A 17705-nucleotide genomic window follows, 5' to 3' on the forward strand; every position below is an offset into this window, starting at 1 on the left:
AATCCACCAAATCACAAATCCGTTCAAATCCACTTTCTTTTTCAATACACCTAAACTTTTAGAGACTTTCTAAAAGTTATGATTGAATACGCCTAAATTTATAGGGAATTGTAAGAAGTCTTTAAGAATCTCAATTGAATACACTGAGACTTTTATAAAGTCTTTTAAATTCTCAATTGAATACTTCTGGAATTATTAATTCCCTGAAACTCTCTCAAAATCCCTCTCAAAATCCTAATTGAATACACCCCTTAGTAAAATAAAATAAAATAATAACTAATAATTAATGAAAAACACAAAATCTTAGCCGCCACCAAAGCTTTCCCCTCTGGACATTCCCTTCCCAGTCCTCCTCGCCGACGGCTTCTTCCTCAGCCACTCGACTCCGTCGCCGGCTACAGTGTATCCTCTCTCTCTCTCTCTCTCTCTCTCTCTCCCGCACCAGTTCGCTTGGTACGTTCCGTGTGCTCGATTTGCTTGGAGCAGTTTGAGATACACGGCGTGGCGGAGGAGAAGAAGGTGGACGGGGAATCTTACATCCAAAAAACAAAGAAAGAAACGAGGAAACAGAAGCAGAAAAAGGTTTCCCGTGGCGGAGCCGAGTGGTTGACGGGGGTCAGGGTGGGTCGCGCTCCGGTGAGGCTGGGCTTCATGTTTTAAATCTTAGTTTTTTTTTTTTTTTTTTTTTTTGGTAAAACTTAACACTGTTAGGTTAGGGTTTTAAGTATCTGGACACGTGTCGAATTATAAGGGGCTTTCTTTTTTGGCACCATCTTTAACCCGTATATCAAAGGAGAAAAGGAATAAATTGCTTATATACTTGTTTATATTAATCCAACGTGCAAGCAACAAAATGTTATGTTCTAGTTTTTGTTGAGATTAAGTGTCTAAACTGATGATCTAGTTTGCTGAGGTGTCAATCGTTTGTTATTGATCAATGGTTGAGATTAGTTGAATAGTTATTAGGGTCTGAGCAAATGGCATTGTCTTATAGAAAATTGCGTTGATGGCTGAGATGAGCTCATAGGCTCTCTCTTGTAAAACCCTAACGTCTATTTTTGTACAGTTGTGAGATGAATGTACAAGCAACAAGTGCATGACTTGTGCTCTGGGATTTGCAGATCCAATTTCATCATCCTCTTGATTTTTTCCTTCAGTATAAATCTTACAAATACAATCAAAGTTTTTATAGAATCTAACAGTTTTCATCTCTATCTGCAATTTTTCTTTAATAGTTCAGATTACTCAATAACACGGATAATGAACGGTTAAGACTGAATTGAATTTTTGCTTATTTCTAACTAAATAGATATAAAGCCTTAATTAACATGCACACTAATGCTATATTGAGTAATTTGCTAGTTTTTTGTTCTTAATTTTTTATGGATGACACTGTTTTTTTATAAACCAAGGAAATACAGTAACAAAGCCAATGAATTAAGCTGAAAGTTGTAGAGCAGAAAGTTAAAAAAAATAATTCAGGTTTACATGTGGTTATAATTGTATACAATATTCTTGACCAAAAAAAAAAAAACAGCTTGTATACAATATATGGACATTTATTTGCAAATTATTTCATAATGCAGCTATAATTCTGCTAATTAAGGTCTATGTAGCTGAGGCTGGAGCTGGAGGAGAATAAAATATTCCTGTAATTTCAAATTTAGAGGAAATAAAGTCAAAGATTAGGATTTCGGTTAAAGACTGAATTACGCTAATTGAAGAGCTTAATCATGGGATTAATGGAATGCACTAACCACATCGAAGCAGGTTTTGGGGTGGTGGGAGCTCCTTAGCTGGGTTAGGGGGTCAGCATCATAAACTCTCACATAGAGTTCTTGCCCTAAGTACCAGTGCTTCAACGGTCGTGACCGCAAGTTCCACATCCCAGGGTTGTCAAGGAATGCATAAACTGCAGTCCATCGTCCGGGGTACACTTGAACTGTTGATCTCACATCAGGATCGTAGAGGTTGTATGTGTTGCGTGAATCCGTTGACCAATCTCCGTTCCCAAACCTGTAGAACATTACAATATACATAATGTTGTCAGACTATTAATGCGGTGAATATCTTAATGTTCTAAAAACAAAATTAACCTGTCACATGTATAGGTTGATGCTCACCCAACGACGTAAAATCCAAAACCATCTAAATTCCAAGAATCAATGGCATCCAGATTGTTCATGAACACAATTTCTATCCACCCTTTGTGGATTCCGGTCACGACGGACACTCCGTATGCCGCATCGTCATTGAGATAATGAACCCGAAAAGCATCAAGTTGGTACACACCGGTGCCATTGACATAGTAATCAGCGAGTTTCAACGGGGTTTCCGGAGTTCTATATGACACATTGTTGACAACATAACGCGGTTCACCATTAATGTTAGCTACGGAACCTTGGAGGATCAACGTTTGGGATAGGGTCACATTTGACACATTGAAGGTTCCTTGTGGATTAGGCCTAGCAGCTCCTGCAGTCAAGTTCCACCTGATCATGGTGAAAGAACAAATTAAATGGAGACATTAGAATGTGTATGATGAGAATTATTCCAAGCTGATTATATAGCATATATAAGTAATTAATTTTCCACTGAAATCGTAAAGTGCAATATTATCGCATAATGTTACCAATCGATAGTATATTAAAATGGTAGTGCTATTTATACACTCATTTTTACTTCTCACACACCTCTCTCAATTTTTGATCGTCGGATCGAATGAATTTGAAAAGATGAATGACCAAAAATAAAAAAAGGTATGTGGAAGGTAAAAATAAGCGTGCGAATAGCACTTTCTTATTATATGTATGCTGATAAACATAATATCCTAAAATATAAATCCCTCATCCACCTCCGCAATAACGCTTAGTAGGTAACATTGTACAGTTTGTACGAAGATGTTTCAGTACTACACAATAAATGTTTATGAAGCTGGTTTCTTACCTAATAGACTTCGCTTGATCGACTGAGAAATCAAGATCAAAAGGATCAGGGCCTTCAGGCAGGGGACCACTAACTTGTGAGACTGAATTGGAGTAGTGCAAGACCCCATTGCCCACAAGGTTAGTAAATTCAGAGGTGTTGACCAACTTAGATGCCACCATGTAATAATCAGCTGCATTTTGGTTAGCTGTGACGAGAACCAAGCATGATTGGCCGACATGCACATCCAGAGAATCCAAAGCGAACTGATCAGTGCAAGATCCTTCTGTTTCAACCAACACCATTTGATGGTTTCGAATCCTGAAATTGAAACTCATAGCATTCCCCACATTTGATATTCTCAACCTGTAAGTCATCCCTGCGTAACAAATATGCCATCATGAAATATTGGTCACGCTATCGTAAATTAAATAGCAGCAACAATTGTTGTTTGTGAGGTTTGAATTCAGTAATTGAAATCCGACTTAAAGTACCTTGCCTTTTTTTTTTTTTTTTTTTTTTTTTTTTTTTTTTTTTTTTTCCTAAATAGTTCGACATAATATCCAAAAGGCAAATCAACGAACGAGTGTTCCACAAGATATTAAGTTCCCCAACTTGAAGCAAATAAAAGAAAATACGACATTAAAACTCAAGTACTACTCTCCTAAAAGTACATATAGAGGAGCACCGAAAACTGTTGCCAATCACGTCCTTCCTAAGCCACGAGAGTGCTGGCGGTGGTAGATTCGTACTTCCAGACTGGTGGAAGCTTCTTTGTCTTCTTGTAGTAACGAGCAAGGCGATGGATTCTGCTCTCAACCAGAATCAGTCTAAATTTAGAATCCTTGTCCTTCCTATTCCTCTCCAAATGCTTCCTGATTGAAACAGCCTTCTTGATCAGATGGTAAAGATCCTCAGGAATTTCAGGAGCAAGACCATGAGCCTTCAGAATACGCAAGATCTTGCTTCCAGTGACACTCTTCACCTGAGCAATACCGTGAGAATCACGAAGAATAACACCAATTTGAGAGGGTGTCAGACCCTTTTTCGCAAACTTGCAGATGTTCTCCTCAACATCCTGGGTTGAGATCTTCAACCAGCTAGGTGGGGTCCTCTTGTACGGCAAAGCTGAAGCTGAAATACCCTTTCCTCTGCTGTGCATACGCCCCATGATTGCCGGCTTGTAGAGTCTGTGCCGCTTCTGGTGACTTTAGCTCTGCCGCCCCCCTCACTCTCTTTCTTTCTGTTGGTCGACCAGAAACGACTTAAAGTACCTTGCCTGACATTGAATGATTCATAGGATTTTGACATGGGGTTACCAATAGGGCCTTTTCCATTCATCAAAAATATATCTGGGATTGTGTGGTAAGCCACTAGAGGAATGCCCATCAGTGCCCTAGTACTCTATTCGAATTCCATGCCCCAAAAAAAAGTGTCAGCTAAAAACAAATGAAGCAAATAGATGTTGTTCATGAATAAAATGTCAAGTGAAAGACCTGGTAACTGTCATAAAACCAATCGCCAATAAGGAGATCAAATGCGGCTTCTGGTCTAGGGAAGGGGATGGCAATGACATTGCGGTTGATGACATGAATAGGTCCAAATCCTCCAGCAGCCTTGTGAAAGTTGATGGAAGGGAAGTAGAAGAAACTGCCTATCTGATCCTTGGTCTGGAACACACATGTCCAGTTTGTACCGGGTTGAATTGGGCAGTTTGTTCCGGAAACTCCATCTTGCCATGAGTTTAACCTTTGTTGTATGCCATTCCTGCACCAGCTAGACCATTTCCTCAAATTCTTATACCAACATTTGGTCTATGAAAAATTAATTATTTGTTACATATATACCATGTAAAGAGTAGAGGTTCATCCATGTCATTAAAGATGTTCACGTGAACAAAATCATTCGTTGTGGCGTTGATAAGTGGCCCCGGGAACAATCCATTAATCGCGACAACCTGCTCAAAACCACAAAAATAAAGACGAAGCATTATTAACAAATAGAAAATGTGCCAAGGACTAAGTTCTAAATACTAAACTAATAGGTTTTTTTTTTCTTTTTATCACAGGTTGATCCTGGGTCACAGGCTTGAGTGTGGTATCAAGTGTAACATGCCATTCGAGAAAAATGTCAATGCCGTTGGCTCTAGCAACAAGAACTACTACTATCAGCATTGCCCAGGCAAGCCAACGGCAGTTAAAGCCGGTAGAGGCCAAGTTGGAAGGCCCAAAACTGCAATGCAGGTTCTGATTTTTTCTGGTTTTCTTGTGCATACAATGTAGCTTATATACGTAAATAACAAAGGGAGGGAATAAACAAGCAGCGAATTAGGAAACGGCCGGGAATTTGCATCAATCGGTGATATAAAGTACTATAGTAATAGGAATAGTAGCACCCCATGCAGTTTTATTTATTTATTTTTGTCAAAAGCATAACAAACATTAGTGACCAAGATAAAGCAAGCCGGCTGGTTAGACGAGTTAGTCGTGGCCTAGTTTTGATCAACTCTTAGCTAATCTTCATTTCGAAGACCTATTAGTATTGGAGGACTTTGTATTTTGCTTTGTAATTAGAGAGGACTTTGATTTTGCTTTGTAATTAGGGATTTGATACTCAAAACTAGTAGTATTAGAGGCACCACTTTTTTAAGAAAAGAGACCGTTTGTTTAGTCAATCACTAATCACTATAGTATATGAATCTTCTATCTATTTGATATAATTATTGACTAACACTATGTTTGGATGAGGGAAATAAACTTGCAATTTTGATAAAAATCAGAATTTATAAATTAACATGCACCAATTTCCTTGTTTGGATTCATAAACTTAGAAATTTAGAATTTCCGCATGAAAAAAAACCTTAGAATTTGGGATCTCCAATTCCTAAGTTCAAATTCCATGTAAATAGGTGTCATTTCCCAATTTCTATGATTGAGAATTTAAAAATAACAAATTCCGTATTCAATGCCATTGTTCTTTTAGGTTAACCAAACAAGAAAATTTACAAATTCTAGAAAATAAAATCTCGTCATTTCAATTTCCGCCATTTTTAAATTCCTTAGTAATCTTAAATTTCTTTATCCAAACATAGTGTAAACCACTTTAGTTTTAATTGACTTTTTGCATATATGATCTTTACAGAGTGATTTATAAGGACAAATTCCTATGAATCATCTATTAAAAGTTTTGAGTATAAATTCTTATTCATCCTTAAATAGCCAAATATTATTTTTTTATGACTTTTTAGTCCAAATAATAATTGAGATTAGTATAACTTCTCACTTTGGTGGTCCCTAAGTTTGTCACTATAAATCATTTTGGTCATTTTATTTCTGCGTCAATACTTAATTAAGCTTGTAGCAACAAATATAGCTAAAAAGCCATAAAATAGAGCTTAATTGAGTGCTGACGCATAAACAAATATAGCTAACCCTTGGGTTTTAGCATATATATATAAATTTCTCTGATACTAACAAAATTTCGTATCTCATATTAACAATGAATGAAAACATAAGTGAAGAGAAATTCTAAAAAACTCCATCGTCCTACTTTTCGTTTGTACATCGAAGCCATTTTCTGTACTGTTCAGTTTCTGTGCATCTCATGTAATTTACAGATAGTTATCGATACAGAGGGATTTATTGTATTATTTTTCCAACCACTACTCTGTAATCTGTATTCTCTGAAATGCCCTAAGAAAATTGACTAACACTCAAGCCAAACTCCTACCACCTTCTGTGTAATACTAAGTTCGACGTCCAAGCAAATATAGGTAAACCAGAACCTTTACTATACCCATTGTTCCCAAATTGTAATGGGACTGATGGCAATGGCTTTGAAGAGCACCCAGCCGCCAGTTGACATTACACCGATTCTTGTACCAACATTTTCTAGCGTTGTCATTGTGAGCAGCAATCGCCACTGCAAGGAAATCGATCTTCTTGTTTCTGCTTCAAAATGTGTCTCTTCACTTCTACAGATCCACTTTCTAGTAAACATGGCACCTCCAGCATCTGTCAAAACATTAGGATTGTAACGAAGTTAAATGAAAGCCTTGAAGCATGCCGTGGGAGTATGGAAATTATTGCTGCAAACTCGACAGAAAATCAATTGGCTCGTTTGTCTTTAGTCGAAAAAGTGCAAGCCTTTCCGAATGTACATTACCTTCATTGTGAGATCTTTAAAGCATTGTTGAACATTTTCTCTAGTTTTCGCACTGCATTCAAGAAACAGACATTTATGTTCCTGTGCAAGAGCCAAGCCCTCTTCTCGAGTTACAGCCCTCTCATTTTCCTGGAAAGCGGTTTAACAATATAGGGATCAGATATCTCTGCAGCTTCAAAAAGCATGGAAACTCATAGCCTACCCTAAAAGAAAGAGGAAGTATGGAATCCATACTTAAGAAACCACAGCACACACTTACCCTGTCAACTTTATTCCCTACTAGAATTTTGATACATTCGGGATTAGTGGAGTATGTCTCTACTTCCTTCGCCCAGATATTCGATAAGTTTGTAAAGGTTTCTCGCCGTGTCACATCATACACTAAGATTGAAATCAAATGGAAAATTAATCAGTAAGATTTTGATGCGTTATAAACTTCCAAGTTGCCTCTATTGTGTGAAAAAAATTATATCAAAGTGCAACAAATTGTTTGTTTCCAATGGCCATACACTTTTTTTTACCCTTTGATAATTGAAAATCACTAAAAAAATGCACAATGCAATGTTCCCATAAACGCAATGACATACACGTACCAAGAATGATACCATGTGCACCTCTGTAATAAGAGCTTATTACTGTTCCAAACCTCTCCTGTCCAGCTGTGAAACCGAAAGAAAAACATTGACGATTAAACAAGGAGAATATTGTTTTCGATCCTGGAAGTCGAGTATCAACTCAACATTTTGCTTAAAAGCCAAGTAAAATCAACGTTTTAGTATTCAAAGAAAACTAAAGAGGAGAATCTATTCCCCTCTTGAAGTCACAAGAAAGTTGACAGAAAATAGTTAGGTCCATTGAATACCTGTGTCCCAGATTGTAAGCTTCAATCTCTTTCCACCAACTAAAATCTGTTTGATCTTAAAATCCACACCTTCAAATGGTTGGTTAAGCGCATCAGCACCAAATACAACGACAATCAGAAAATTAACAATCAAATAAAAATTTCATAGTTCGCCTCAGAAATTCCACACGAGTTTATAGCGCAAACTTGTTTCCTATGCCTAATTTAGTCACAAATTAGTCTGCCTACAACCCATATATGATCGATTTCATTACCAATACGACGACGAAAAGCAAGGCATATTCCGGAAACCTAACAATTGTATAGAAATCACAATTCTGCTCCACTTAGGAAAGTGAGTAATTAAATTGAAATCGGTATTCAGTAGATGCAAACAAGATAAAATTCATAAATGTCCCGAACTGCAATTGCATGATAACTGTTTCGAGGAAACGCAAATCTAGGCAGATGTACATGCAAACTATATTTTTAACCCTACATACAGAATAAATCTTGTGCAAACCTTTGCTTAATTGAATTTCCCATGAAGTAACAAATCAACACCCCAATTCAATTATTTTTTTTTTTTTTTGGTAACCTCCTCCCACCCCTCAGAACAAAGAAATAGAAGAAAAGTAGACAAATTAAACTTCATATACTAAAATTGTTTCAAAAAAATGCATGTCACCATTATACTTCATAAAAAAATTCAACATGTAATTTGCAACATTTAAAAAAAAATAATTTACACTAAACTCGTCAAACTGCGGGAAGGGGGAATATGAACTTAGATGCAAAAGGGGGCATGCTACTCTAGCCAACTAGGCAAAGCTCAAACCGTGATGTTATTTACAACATAAAGAAACAAAACTTGGTGTTTAAGAAGAGTTAAATAGAACCAAATCAAGCACTTGGACATGTCACTGACTCATGAATTTCAAAAAGAACATGCAAGAATTAACCAACATCAAAAGAAATTCTTGGGAGAGAAATTTAAAATAAAATTACCAATGGTGGGAGGCAAGTCCTGAACAAAATTGGAGATGAAGCTGAGAAGAAGGCTGCTCTTTCCAACACCAGAATCGCCAGTCAGCAGAATCTTGAATGAATAATCATTATTGTTGTTCCCTCCTACTGGTGAAGAACCCTTCATTACTATTTCTCAACTTTTTTCTTGCTAAGCTATGTGAAGGTGGTTCTGTTTTTCATAAACACAAGAACTATAGAGAGAGAGAGAGAGAGATGGAAAACTAAATGGGAAACTTCCTGAGGTAGGAGGAGACAGGTGGAGTTGGCGGGTAGCAGCGTATAGCATACGTGTACACTGTATATAAAGAGACATATACTTCTGCTTATGTTGAACATATAGCTGAATCCTATATAAAGTATGTAATAATGTATTAATCATTAGAGACTTTAGATCCGATTTCTAGACATTAATATTTATTAACAAAATCTTTAATAATTTCAAATTTTTTATCTAACTTTGTACACCTCATCATATTACTATTAATATGTATTTCATGCGTTTGACATTACGTGCTTGACAATAAAGTCTACATTACGCCATATAAATTAGAAATGGCTAGCCAAATAAAATAAAAAATTCAATTTTTTTGGGATATTGAATAAATAGATAAGAAGCATTGTAAGAATATAAGTTTGTAACTATAATGTCAAATGAATATACGTTGAAAACAATTGTAAGCTACGGACATAGTAATGTACTCAAAAATACATATAGATAAATTCCATGAGAAAAAAAAACTATTATAAATCATCTTTAACATATAATGTGAGAAAATTAAAACATTACGACACAGTGGTTTAAGAATCACATCAAACCAAAAAGGTGCAAACCTACTTTAAGAATCACACCAAACCCGATATGACGTAAGAGAGCCGCGATGAATATGCCATGAATATGAGAAACTTTTAGTTGTGATGGGAAAACCGATGATGTATCATGTGTTTTTATGCAAGTGGTAGAAAATTTTAATTTTTAAGTTATTAACTTTTTAACACACATAACCTATCATTTCTATAAAGACACGTGATGTACCACCTCGTGTGACGGTTACATTGAAAAATCTCTCAATGAATACAATACAATTCATTTTCCTCTAGAAAAAATAATACAAAAATTGGCAGGGATTATGCCATTGCTGGACACGTGTTGAGCATGCAACCAGCACGCAATCACACGTAGCCTGCGTAGCTACGTACCCACACCATCGCTCTGCGTTTATCTTCTTGTCAAATTTCACCTCAACGACCACCCCAATTGTTTTTCAACTTATCAATCGGGCTTATTAAATTTATAAATTTTGTTTTGGTGTTTCTTATCAGTATCTTTCACGGTTAGATTATTAGTCGAATATTCAGTGATTAGATTTACAACTAAACTTCACTGTATAAAATACACTAAAATAATATAGTAACTAAAATTTTCAAATCAAACGTGTCGCAAAGAAATAAATACTTCAAACTTTTCATTTCTTTGATTTGATATATAGTGTATTTATTCATAATTTCTATGTTCTTGTCACAGTTGGCAATTAATTTTGAGAGTACGTAAGATGAGGAAATGTTAAAGAAAAAACGTAAGTTTAGAGTAACATCTTATAAGCACTATAAAAATAAGTAATTAACATCATGTACGCAATAATCTATTAATCAATGATTCAATGCACAAGTAAGCATTATAAACTTTCAACCAAAACCAACACTAACCAATGGTCAAAGAATAACAAATTGTTAAAAGAGGTCAATTTCTATTAATTGTTTAGAAAAACGTAACTTGCACGAAATACAACAAGAAGCGCCCATGGCCTAATGGATAAGGCGTCTGACTTCTAATCAGGCGATTGTGGGTTCGAGTCCCACTGGGCGTGCAATTCCCAATCCTCCCTCTCTTTTTTTTCTAATTTTCTTTTTTATTTCTATTTTTTTTTTAATTCTACAAAAATAGTTACCACTTTTGGTTTGCTTTGAGGGAACACGAGAGAGGAGAGGACATCATCAGCATCATACAAGATTATTTCCAAATCATAAAATCATTCCATTCATCAACTTAACCTCGTTTACAAAATCTACCACTTAGGCCTACGAGATTCCACACGAAAAGAAAAGAAAAAAATGATCCAAACAGGACACACTACTCTTACTGCTACAATGTGTTTACGCCAATACCATGGGTTCCTCTATGTTAATAATCAGTCCTTCCATGCACATTCGTCTTGCATCCATCAACCACCGGGTCAAAGTGCCTCCGAAAAACGCAACTCAGCAGGGCCAGGACCCAAAATCCCTTTCTGTTCACTAATCTTGCCCAGGCCAGGAGGCGGCTCTACAGGCACGCTCTTTTCATCATCTCTCCAGATGGTTGTCACTGGCACTTGCCACTCTCTCTGCATAATCAAAAGGCTTCCATTATAACTATCCACCTTATATCTTAAACAAATTTGGTCGTTATGACTAAAAAAGTTTTTGAGTAATCAGTGATTAGTGGATTAGTCATGATTCGTATGCCCAATTTCTACGTAATCTTAGCAAACTTTTAAAATACTTGCCTCCTCATCTTGAATGTAAGTTACATCGTGCAGCACTGGTGTCATGAGCGGTGGAGTAATATCAGGGTCTGGCTTTTGGAATATAAATGTGGTATACAAACCTGAAAAGAAAAATATCAACCACATGACAAATAAAGAGAAACTAAGCAAGTTGCAATAGACGACAACGTAGAAAGAAAAGCATCACCTAATACATCATATGATCGAGGAAGAAGTCTTCCTCTAGGATCCACAAGGTTCGAACACGAATTCATTATCATGCCTGCAAATTGCGCTCTTACAGCAAAAATTATATAGGAAAAAGAAAAATTCAGCCATGATAAGTTAAAAGCAAAAGTTACGTGAAACGATTAGAAGTAATAAATATGGTTTGATGATTCTATTCGCAGGTTTCGTTACAAACTTCACTGGAATGCTTGTGATAATTTAAGAAGAGAACAAGAACTCGAACCTGTTGTCATCGTAAAATTCAGTTAAGTTTTGAATCTCCACATACTCAAGACCAGCTTCTCTGGCTAACCTAATAACATACAATATAAGTCAATAATCAAGATCAATTGAAAATCAACATCTACGGCATTAAACTAGTAAAAGACAACCAATAAAAGAGAGTGCTTGAATCTGTATGCCAAAGAGGTATCGGCTAGAAAACCATCTTAAAAAAAGGTTCCTCGATATATGCAAGTATTAAGCAAGAGGAACGTTGGTAACTGCGAGAAAGTAATATGTATGCCACACAGAAATACAACAGCCTGCATTCTTATCAAACTTTGAAGCAGCAATGAACCTGATGAAGCTTGGGAAATGAACCAAGACATGATTTTCGGGAGAGAAATCATTGGCAAATTTCAATTGGTATTTCTTTCCAAATATAGGAAACCTGAAAGTGGAAGTACATTCACTCAGGAAAAAAGGGTTGAACACTAATTACCAAAATCATCCACGAAAACCAAATCTCAGAGTGACATGCTTAAAATCTCAAGCTTATACATACTTCTCTTCCTCAACTTCAAAGGTGATCATGTAGTTCTCTGATCTAATGCAATTGGGGACAATGTTTGGTTTCATGCCACCACTTCTATTGTGATATGCTTCAACATTCTTCTGGTACTTTGCCCTGTATGACCATAATGTCAAATTAGCAACAACTATTTCCCTGCCCCAAGGCAAAGATGTACCATGTAAAAAAAGATCAATACATGTACCAATTTAATCCAATTCAATGCTTCAAATAGAAAAAAATAATAATAAACAATTAACCAACAGATCTTTGCCAAGCATCTTCCATACCATATTGTAGATGAGTCAGGAGTAATACCAAAAAAATATCCCCTCGGTTTCAATAAGGATGACACATTAAGCAAAAGTTTCCTTGCTTTCTCCTCGGTTTGGAAACACAGCTGCAAGTGAAATGCTTTTAAGAAGGAACAAGCAATTCTTAAAATAATGGAATAAAAAGGAAAAAAACATAACCGCTAAAATGGAAAGAAAATACCAATCTTTGGAAAATATATTAGAAACCTGCAAATTCTGCAAGCAGCAAACTAAATCAGCTGTGTTTGCCTTATCTTTTAGATGCATCTCCACATCTTCCTGTCACAACAATCCAATGTCAAAGAATGCAGGATTGAGGAAACCAAAAGTTATCCAAAGAAACTACAAGCACCTAAAAGTTTCAACCCACACATAAATTGCTGATCTAGATAGTTCATATTAGATGAATCCTGGATAAATGTCAATCAGCAACCATTATTTGATACAGCTGAAGCCTGAAACTTATGCCCAAATTTTATACTAACAACTAAGACAAAATTCCAATTGTTAGTTTATTGAGAAACAGTCCACCTCCGAAATCAAAAGTAAAGAAGCAGAGGAGAGAAATCTATATTTTCGATCAGCACACTTAATATACATGGCTAGTGATAATTTGGGTTCCAAACGACGAAAAAATCTGCACATTCACATTTCATAGAAAACTCTTTTAGACACTGCTGAAAAGTTCATGGAGTTGAATTTATCTAATTTGCTGCTAAAGCGAGTTATAAGATGCATGAGTTGCTCAACCATATGGCTTATGAGATCAATTCCTTTCAAACTATAGATTTGGTACTTCATGTGCCCAGTTCCGAAAATCGTTATCCTTTCATTCAAACCCCACTCCTCTTACAACATACATGTCATTTCTAGAGATACACATATTTCTTCAAAGTCTTAAAAATGGCAGACAGCAAAACTGAGAACCAATCATCTACAACGCAAGAATTATAAAAAGGAAGAACACCCAATTCATCCTAAAACAAACCCAAAAGAACCCTGGTTCGAAATTTTCGAGTCGACAAAGCGAAACCAACAAAGAGAAAGACCAAATCATGAACAAAGAAGGAGAGGCTAGGCAGCCTTACCATGCAAGGGTCAAGCTCAAAGAAATCAGCAGTGTAAGCCTTCCTCTGGCTCTCCCACGCTTCTCTTCTCTGGCTTATTCCCGAAGAAGAAACATCTACCAATTCCAACAGCAAGCTCCGCCATTGTTAACTCTCACAAAAATACACAGAAACAAAACAAACTTGCAAGAAACCAGAAATTGAACGGTACCGATCCCAATGTAATGGCCGATTTGAGCATCGTCCCATTTCTCGGCGTCGACTCCTCCGCCGCAGTACAATTCGCACACCTTCAAAAATCACCATGAAAAGTCACAGAATTACATATAGACACGAATATCTGCGAATTTGTGTGCGGAGACATTGAGATTTCTGGAGCGGAGACGAACCGTGGCGTAAGGGTGGACGAAGATTCTGGTAAGTGCTGATTTTGCGAACTCGTAGAGCCGTTGGTGAGTCGACTCGGCCTTCGTGCCCCCGTGCAGACTCGTCATCCCTGCGAACTGCGAAGCTCGAGTCGCCGAAGCAGCAGGCGCACGCGGACGATTGTGCAAAAAATGAAATTACCTCCAAGCTCAGGTCCTAATTGGCAAATTACTTGGTTCAAAGTTTTTTTCCTTTTTTTTAACAAATGATATTATTTACCCATAGATGTAGAGTGGGCAAGTTTCACAATGGGTTAACCATAATAATATAGTACAACTTCGTCTTCGGTGGGAATTAAATTTAAGATCTCTCACTACATTTGAAGATGAATACTATTAGATCGTAATACTAAACACTAGTTTGGGATGGTTGTGATGTGGAAAAATACGTTGCTTTTAGAAGTAAGGGTAGAGCTGTTTTTACTTTCTACTGTTTTAGACCCATGATACACTTCATTTTTATTTACCAAACACAATTTTAACCCTAACTTTTTCAAAAAGCTGCTTTTGATTTCAATAATACCAAACCAACTCAAAGTAGCTAGTTTGGAGTTTGTTTAAATTCAAAAAATTTGTTTTACGCTTAGGCCCTCTTCGACAAAAAAAAACGTGTTGTCATTCATATACTTATTTTTACTTCTTAATATCCATCTCAATTTTCAATCATCAAATAATGTCAAGTTTGGACCGTCAATCATTTCTATTTTTTATCGTCAGATGTTATAAATTGAAAAATATAAGTAGATAAACGTTCCAAATTATGCGAAAAGTAAAAAAATGTGTGAAGACCGCTGCATACAAAAAAATATGAGCGGAACCGAGAGCTTAGTGGAAGCGGCGACAAGGGTATTGAACACGGCGGACCCATTCGAGAAGGCCCGAGTCGGTGACTCGGTGGCGGCTCAGTGGCTCGGAGGGACCATCACTCGTGCGTACGATTCGTCCCTGGACCTCTCCGTGCCTGATCGCCCCTCCAGGCTCAGCAATGTGCGTAGGCTTTTTATGATTACAATGTCGAATTATCTGTTTTTAATTATTTGCGGCGCCAAGTGTTTGATGAAATTGCGGTGTGTGTTTTGTGGGTGTGCAGGTTAAGTTGGTGGCGCCGAGTTCGATGCCGAAGATTGGGAAAGGCGGGAGCTTAAGGAGTAGGCAGGCCATAGTTCATAGCCTCACGCACACTGAGAGTTGGGCTATTGACTTGTCTTGGGTACTCACTCAGTACTACTATAGTTAAATGCAATTTAGTATTGTAGGAATCAATAGAAAATGATGGGTTTGTGATACCGTGTCAGTGACATCCCTAGAGGTAGGAAGTGCTTCTCCTCTAATGCGGGATGAATGCGGTAAACAATTGGGTGAACAATCTCGCATCCTTCATCCCGCATTGGAGAACAAATGCTGCAAATCAGGCTTCTCTCTCACTTTTTTTTTTTGTTTGGTGTTTCAGTTTTGTTAGGATAACAACAATATGTCAATAACGAAGTCTTATCTCATAAAATAGGGTCGGCTGTATGAGTTCTACAATATCACTGCCCTTGGTTTTGTGTCTAAGTTTTTTGTTAGCTTCAAGTACTTCATCTCTCATTTGGACCCCCATTTCCAATGAACTTGCACTCCATATACTTTGTTTTTGACCTACTTAGGCGAAGACTATTAGATTCCAACATTTCCACCAAAAGTTAAGCTTCACATTTACTCTCACTTGCATTTCATCTACACCAAGGGATATCATCTTGAATATATCTCATTAACTCATCTATTAATACAAAAAGGTAAGGACTTAAAGCTGAGTCTTGGTGTACTCCTTTCTTCTCTAGATCATTGAAAGAATATTTCTTGGGGCCTATTATACGTTTTTTCCAAATCTATAAAGATCACGTGCAAATCCTTTTGCATATCTCTACATTCATTACATCGATTTCTGTAACAAATAGATTACCTCCGAAGTCGAGCATGCAGGCATGAAGTCAAATTGATTGTATGAGATTCATGTCTCGTCTCAGTCTATCTCAATTACTCTCTCCCAAAGCTTCATTGTATAACTCATTAACTTAATATTCATTCAATTTTGTATTTCACCCTTCTTCTTGTAGAGAGGTACCAAAGTGTTTTTTCGCCCTTCATTTGGCATCTTTTTCGCTTTCAAAATCTTATTGAAAAAGTTTATAAGCCAGCCACACCCGTCTCTCCCAAGATCTTCCACACTTGGATAGTTTTACTGTCAGGACCCATTGCTTTTCTATGCTTCATTTTTTGCAAAGCTACAAGCACTTCTCTTTTTCTTATTCGATAGTAGAAAGAGTCATTTCTCCATTTTTCCAAGTTACTCAACTCATCTTTGATGCTCCTTACTTGTTTCAGTTACGTTAGTTATACTATAATTCTAATAGCCTGTTTGTGTTAAATATTGAATGTTGCAGGACATAATTGCTAGGTTCGGGAAGCAAGAGGCAATGCCGAGAGAGTTCTTCACGGATTTCGTGAAGGTAGCACGGGACGAAGGTCGTCACTTCACTCTGCTGGCATCTCGCCTGGAGGAGATGGGTTCCTTCTATGGAGCTTTTCCAGCCCATGACGGCCTCTGGGACTCGGCAACTGCCACTTCCAAAGACCTAATGGCGCGCCTTGCAATCGAGCATTGCGTCCACGAGGCAAGAGGACTCGACGTGCTCCCAACAACCATCTCTCGATTCCGCAGTGGAGGGGATGACAAAACGGCTGAGTTGCTGGAGAGCGTGGTGTACCCGGAAGAAATAACTCATTGTGCTGCTGGAGTTAAGTGGTTCAAGTATCTCTGCTTGAGGCCGGTGGACAGCGGTTCGGATCAACGGCGCTTGACGAACTTGGAGGCTGATGAAGAAGCTGAAGTGATTAAAAAGTTTCATGGAACTGTGAGAAGGTATTTTAGGGGGGTTTTGAAGCCTCCTTTCAATGAAAAGGCGAGGGAAATTGCTGGGTTTGGGTCTCAGTGGTATGAGCCTCTTACTGTCAAAGAGCAGGATACGCAGCATGCATGAGACCATTGTTCGTTTTCTTGTCGATCAAGAAATGAGCTTATTTTTTAAGCAGTAATTGATGTTCTTTAATATCTTTAAATTAATGAGATTTAGCAGCTTATCTAGCTTGAAGGACGCTAATTGAATACCAAAAAGGATCATTGATATGAAGAATTACGATTTTAAATAGAAAAACTCTAAATATAGAAGAAAAATAAGATAAAATTATAAAACTAGTTTGTGTTGGAAGCACTCACGACACCATCTTCGCTTGCCATTTTTACAACGCAACATACAAGTCACTGTTCGTTCAAGATGACTCTAGTATATCATACAATACAACGCTCAAGTCACTGTTTGTTCAAGATGAGTCTAGTATATTATAAAATCTCATATCC

The 17705-nt window shown here is 37.1% G+C and overlaps 4 protein-coding genes, 1 non-coding gene and 1 pseudogene across 6 annotated transcripts; 2 read left to right on the forward strand and 4 right to left on the reverse strand.

Moving 5' to 3' along the window:
* Positions 1–1608: 1608 nt before the first annotated feature.
* LOC114826166 (monocopper oxidase-like protein SKU5) lies at positions 1609–3302 on the reverse strand (annotated as a pseudogene).
* Positions 3303–3512: 210 nt separating this feature from the next.
* LOC114823992 (small ribosomal subunit protein uS15) lies at positions 3513–4187 on the reverse strand. The gene has a single exon (XM_029100091.2). It carries the CDS (start codon positions 4094–4096, stop codon positions 3641–3643), a length of 456 nt encoding a protein of 151 aa, XP_028955924.1. The 5' UTR covers positions 4097–4187; the 3' UTR covers positions 3513–3640.
* Positions 4188–6447: 2260 nt separating this feature from the next.
* Positions 6448–9173, reverse strand: LOC114823993 (ras-related protein RABC2a-like). The gene is made up of 6 exons (XM_029100097.2): positions 8939–9173; positions 7952–8020; positions 7683–7748; positions 7349–7470; positions 7090–7218; positions 6448–6938 (listed from the first exon to the last, which is right to left on the reverse strand). The coding sequence occupies exons 1-6, from the start codon at positions 9081–9083 to the stop codon at positions 6825–6827; spliced, it is 645 nt and encodes a 214-aa protein (XP_028955930.1). The 5' UTR covers positions 9084–9173; the 3' UTR covers positions 6448–6824.
* Positions 9174–10751: 1578 nt separating this feature from the next.
* TRNAR-UCU (transfer RNA arginine (anticodon UCU)) lies at positions 10752–10824 on the forward strand. The gene has a single exon. It is a non-coding gene; the product is annotated as a tRNA-Arg (tRNA).
* Positions 10825–10967: 143 nt separating this feature from the next.
* Positions 10968–14459, reverse strand: LOC103439480 (mRNA cap guanine-N(7) methyltransferase 2). 2 transcript variants are annotated; one of them, XM_070824704.1, is made up of 12 exons: positions 14273–14459; positions 14095–14173; positions 13905–13999; positions 13024–13095; positions 12793–12902; positions 12497–12619; positions 12290–12382; positions 11954–12022; positions 11690–11778; positions 11503–11603; positions 11187–11340; positions 10968–11133 (listed from the first exon to the last, which is right to left on the reverse strand). In XM_070824704.1, the coding sequence occupies exons 1-11, from the start codon at positions 14375–14377 to the stop codon at positions 11191–11193; spliced, it is 1086 nt and encodes a 361-aa protein (XP_070680805.1). In that variant the 5' UTR covers positions 14378–14459; the 3' UTR covers positions 10968–11133; positions 11187–11190. The 2 variants fall into 2 exon arrangements, with proteins under 2 accessions (XP_070680805.1, XP_028955942.1); XM_029100109.2 differs by having other exon boundaries at positions 10968–11340; positions 14273–14458.
* Positions 14460–14856: 397 nt separating this feature from the next.
* LOC114823997 (uncharacterized) lies at positions 14857–17432 on the forward strand. The gene is made up of 3 exons (XM_029100116.2): positions 14857–15295; positions 15399–15518; positions 16732–17432. The coding sequence occupies exons 1-3, from the start codon at positions 15086–15088 to the stop codon at positions 17326–17328; spliced, it is 927 nt and encodes a 308-aa protein (XP_028955949.1). The 5' UTR covers positions 14857–15085; the 3' UTR covers positions 17329–17432.
* The last annotated feature ends 273 nt before the right edge of the window (positions 17433–17705 follow it).

Source organism: Malus domestica, chromosome 01 (genome assembly GCF_042453785.1).
Source record: "Malus domestica chromosome 01, GDT2T_hap1".
NCBI classification, from domain to species: domain Eukaryota; kingdom Viridiplantae; phylum Streptophyta; class Magnoliopsida; order Rosales; family Rosaceae; genus Malus; species Malus domestica.

Bases quoted from the DNA above. Each gene is read 5' to 3' on its own strand.
- LOC103439480 (XM_070824704.1), bottom strand. From the start codon at position 14,377: ATGACGAGTCTGCACGGGGGCACGAAGGCCGAGTCGACTCACCAACGG. The intron at 14,000-14,094 runs GTACCGTTCAAT...TGGAATTGGTAG, and splicing joins CGGCCATTACATTGGGATCG to ATGTTTCTTCTTCGGGAATA. The intron at 12,023-12,289 runs GTTCATTGCTGC...GTATGTTATTAG, and splicing joins CATTTCCCAAGCTTCATCAG to GTTAGCCAGAGAAGCTGGTC.
- LOC114823993 (XM_029100097.2), bottom strand. From the start codon at position 9,083: ATGAAGGGTTCTTCACCAGTAGGAGGGAACAACAATAATGATTATTCA. The intron at 8,021-8,938 runs GTAATTTTATTT...AACCATTTGAAG, and splicing joins GGACTTGCCTCCCACCATTG to GTGTGGATTTTAAGATCAAA. The intron at 7,471-7,682 runs GTACGTGTATGT...TTTCAATCTTAG, and splicing joins TGCACATGGTATCATTCTTG to TGTATGATGTGACACGGCGA.
- LOC114823997 (XM_029100116.2), top strand. From the start codon at position 15,086: ATGTGTGAAGACCGCTGCATACAAAAAAATATGAGCGGAACCGAGAGC. The intron at 15,296-15,398 runs GTGCGTAGGCTT...GTGGGTGTGCAG, and splicing joins GCCCCTCCAGGCTCAGCAAT to GTTAAGTTGGTGGCGCCGAG. The intron at 15,519-16,731 runs GTACTCACTCAG...TGAATGTTGCAG, and splicing joins GGGCTATTGACTTGTCTTGG to GACATAATTGCTAGGTTCGG.
- LOC114823992 (XM_029100091.2), bottom strand. From the start codon at position 4,096: ATGGGGCGTATGCACAGCAGAGGAAAGGGTATTTCAGCTTCAGCTTTG.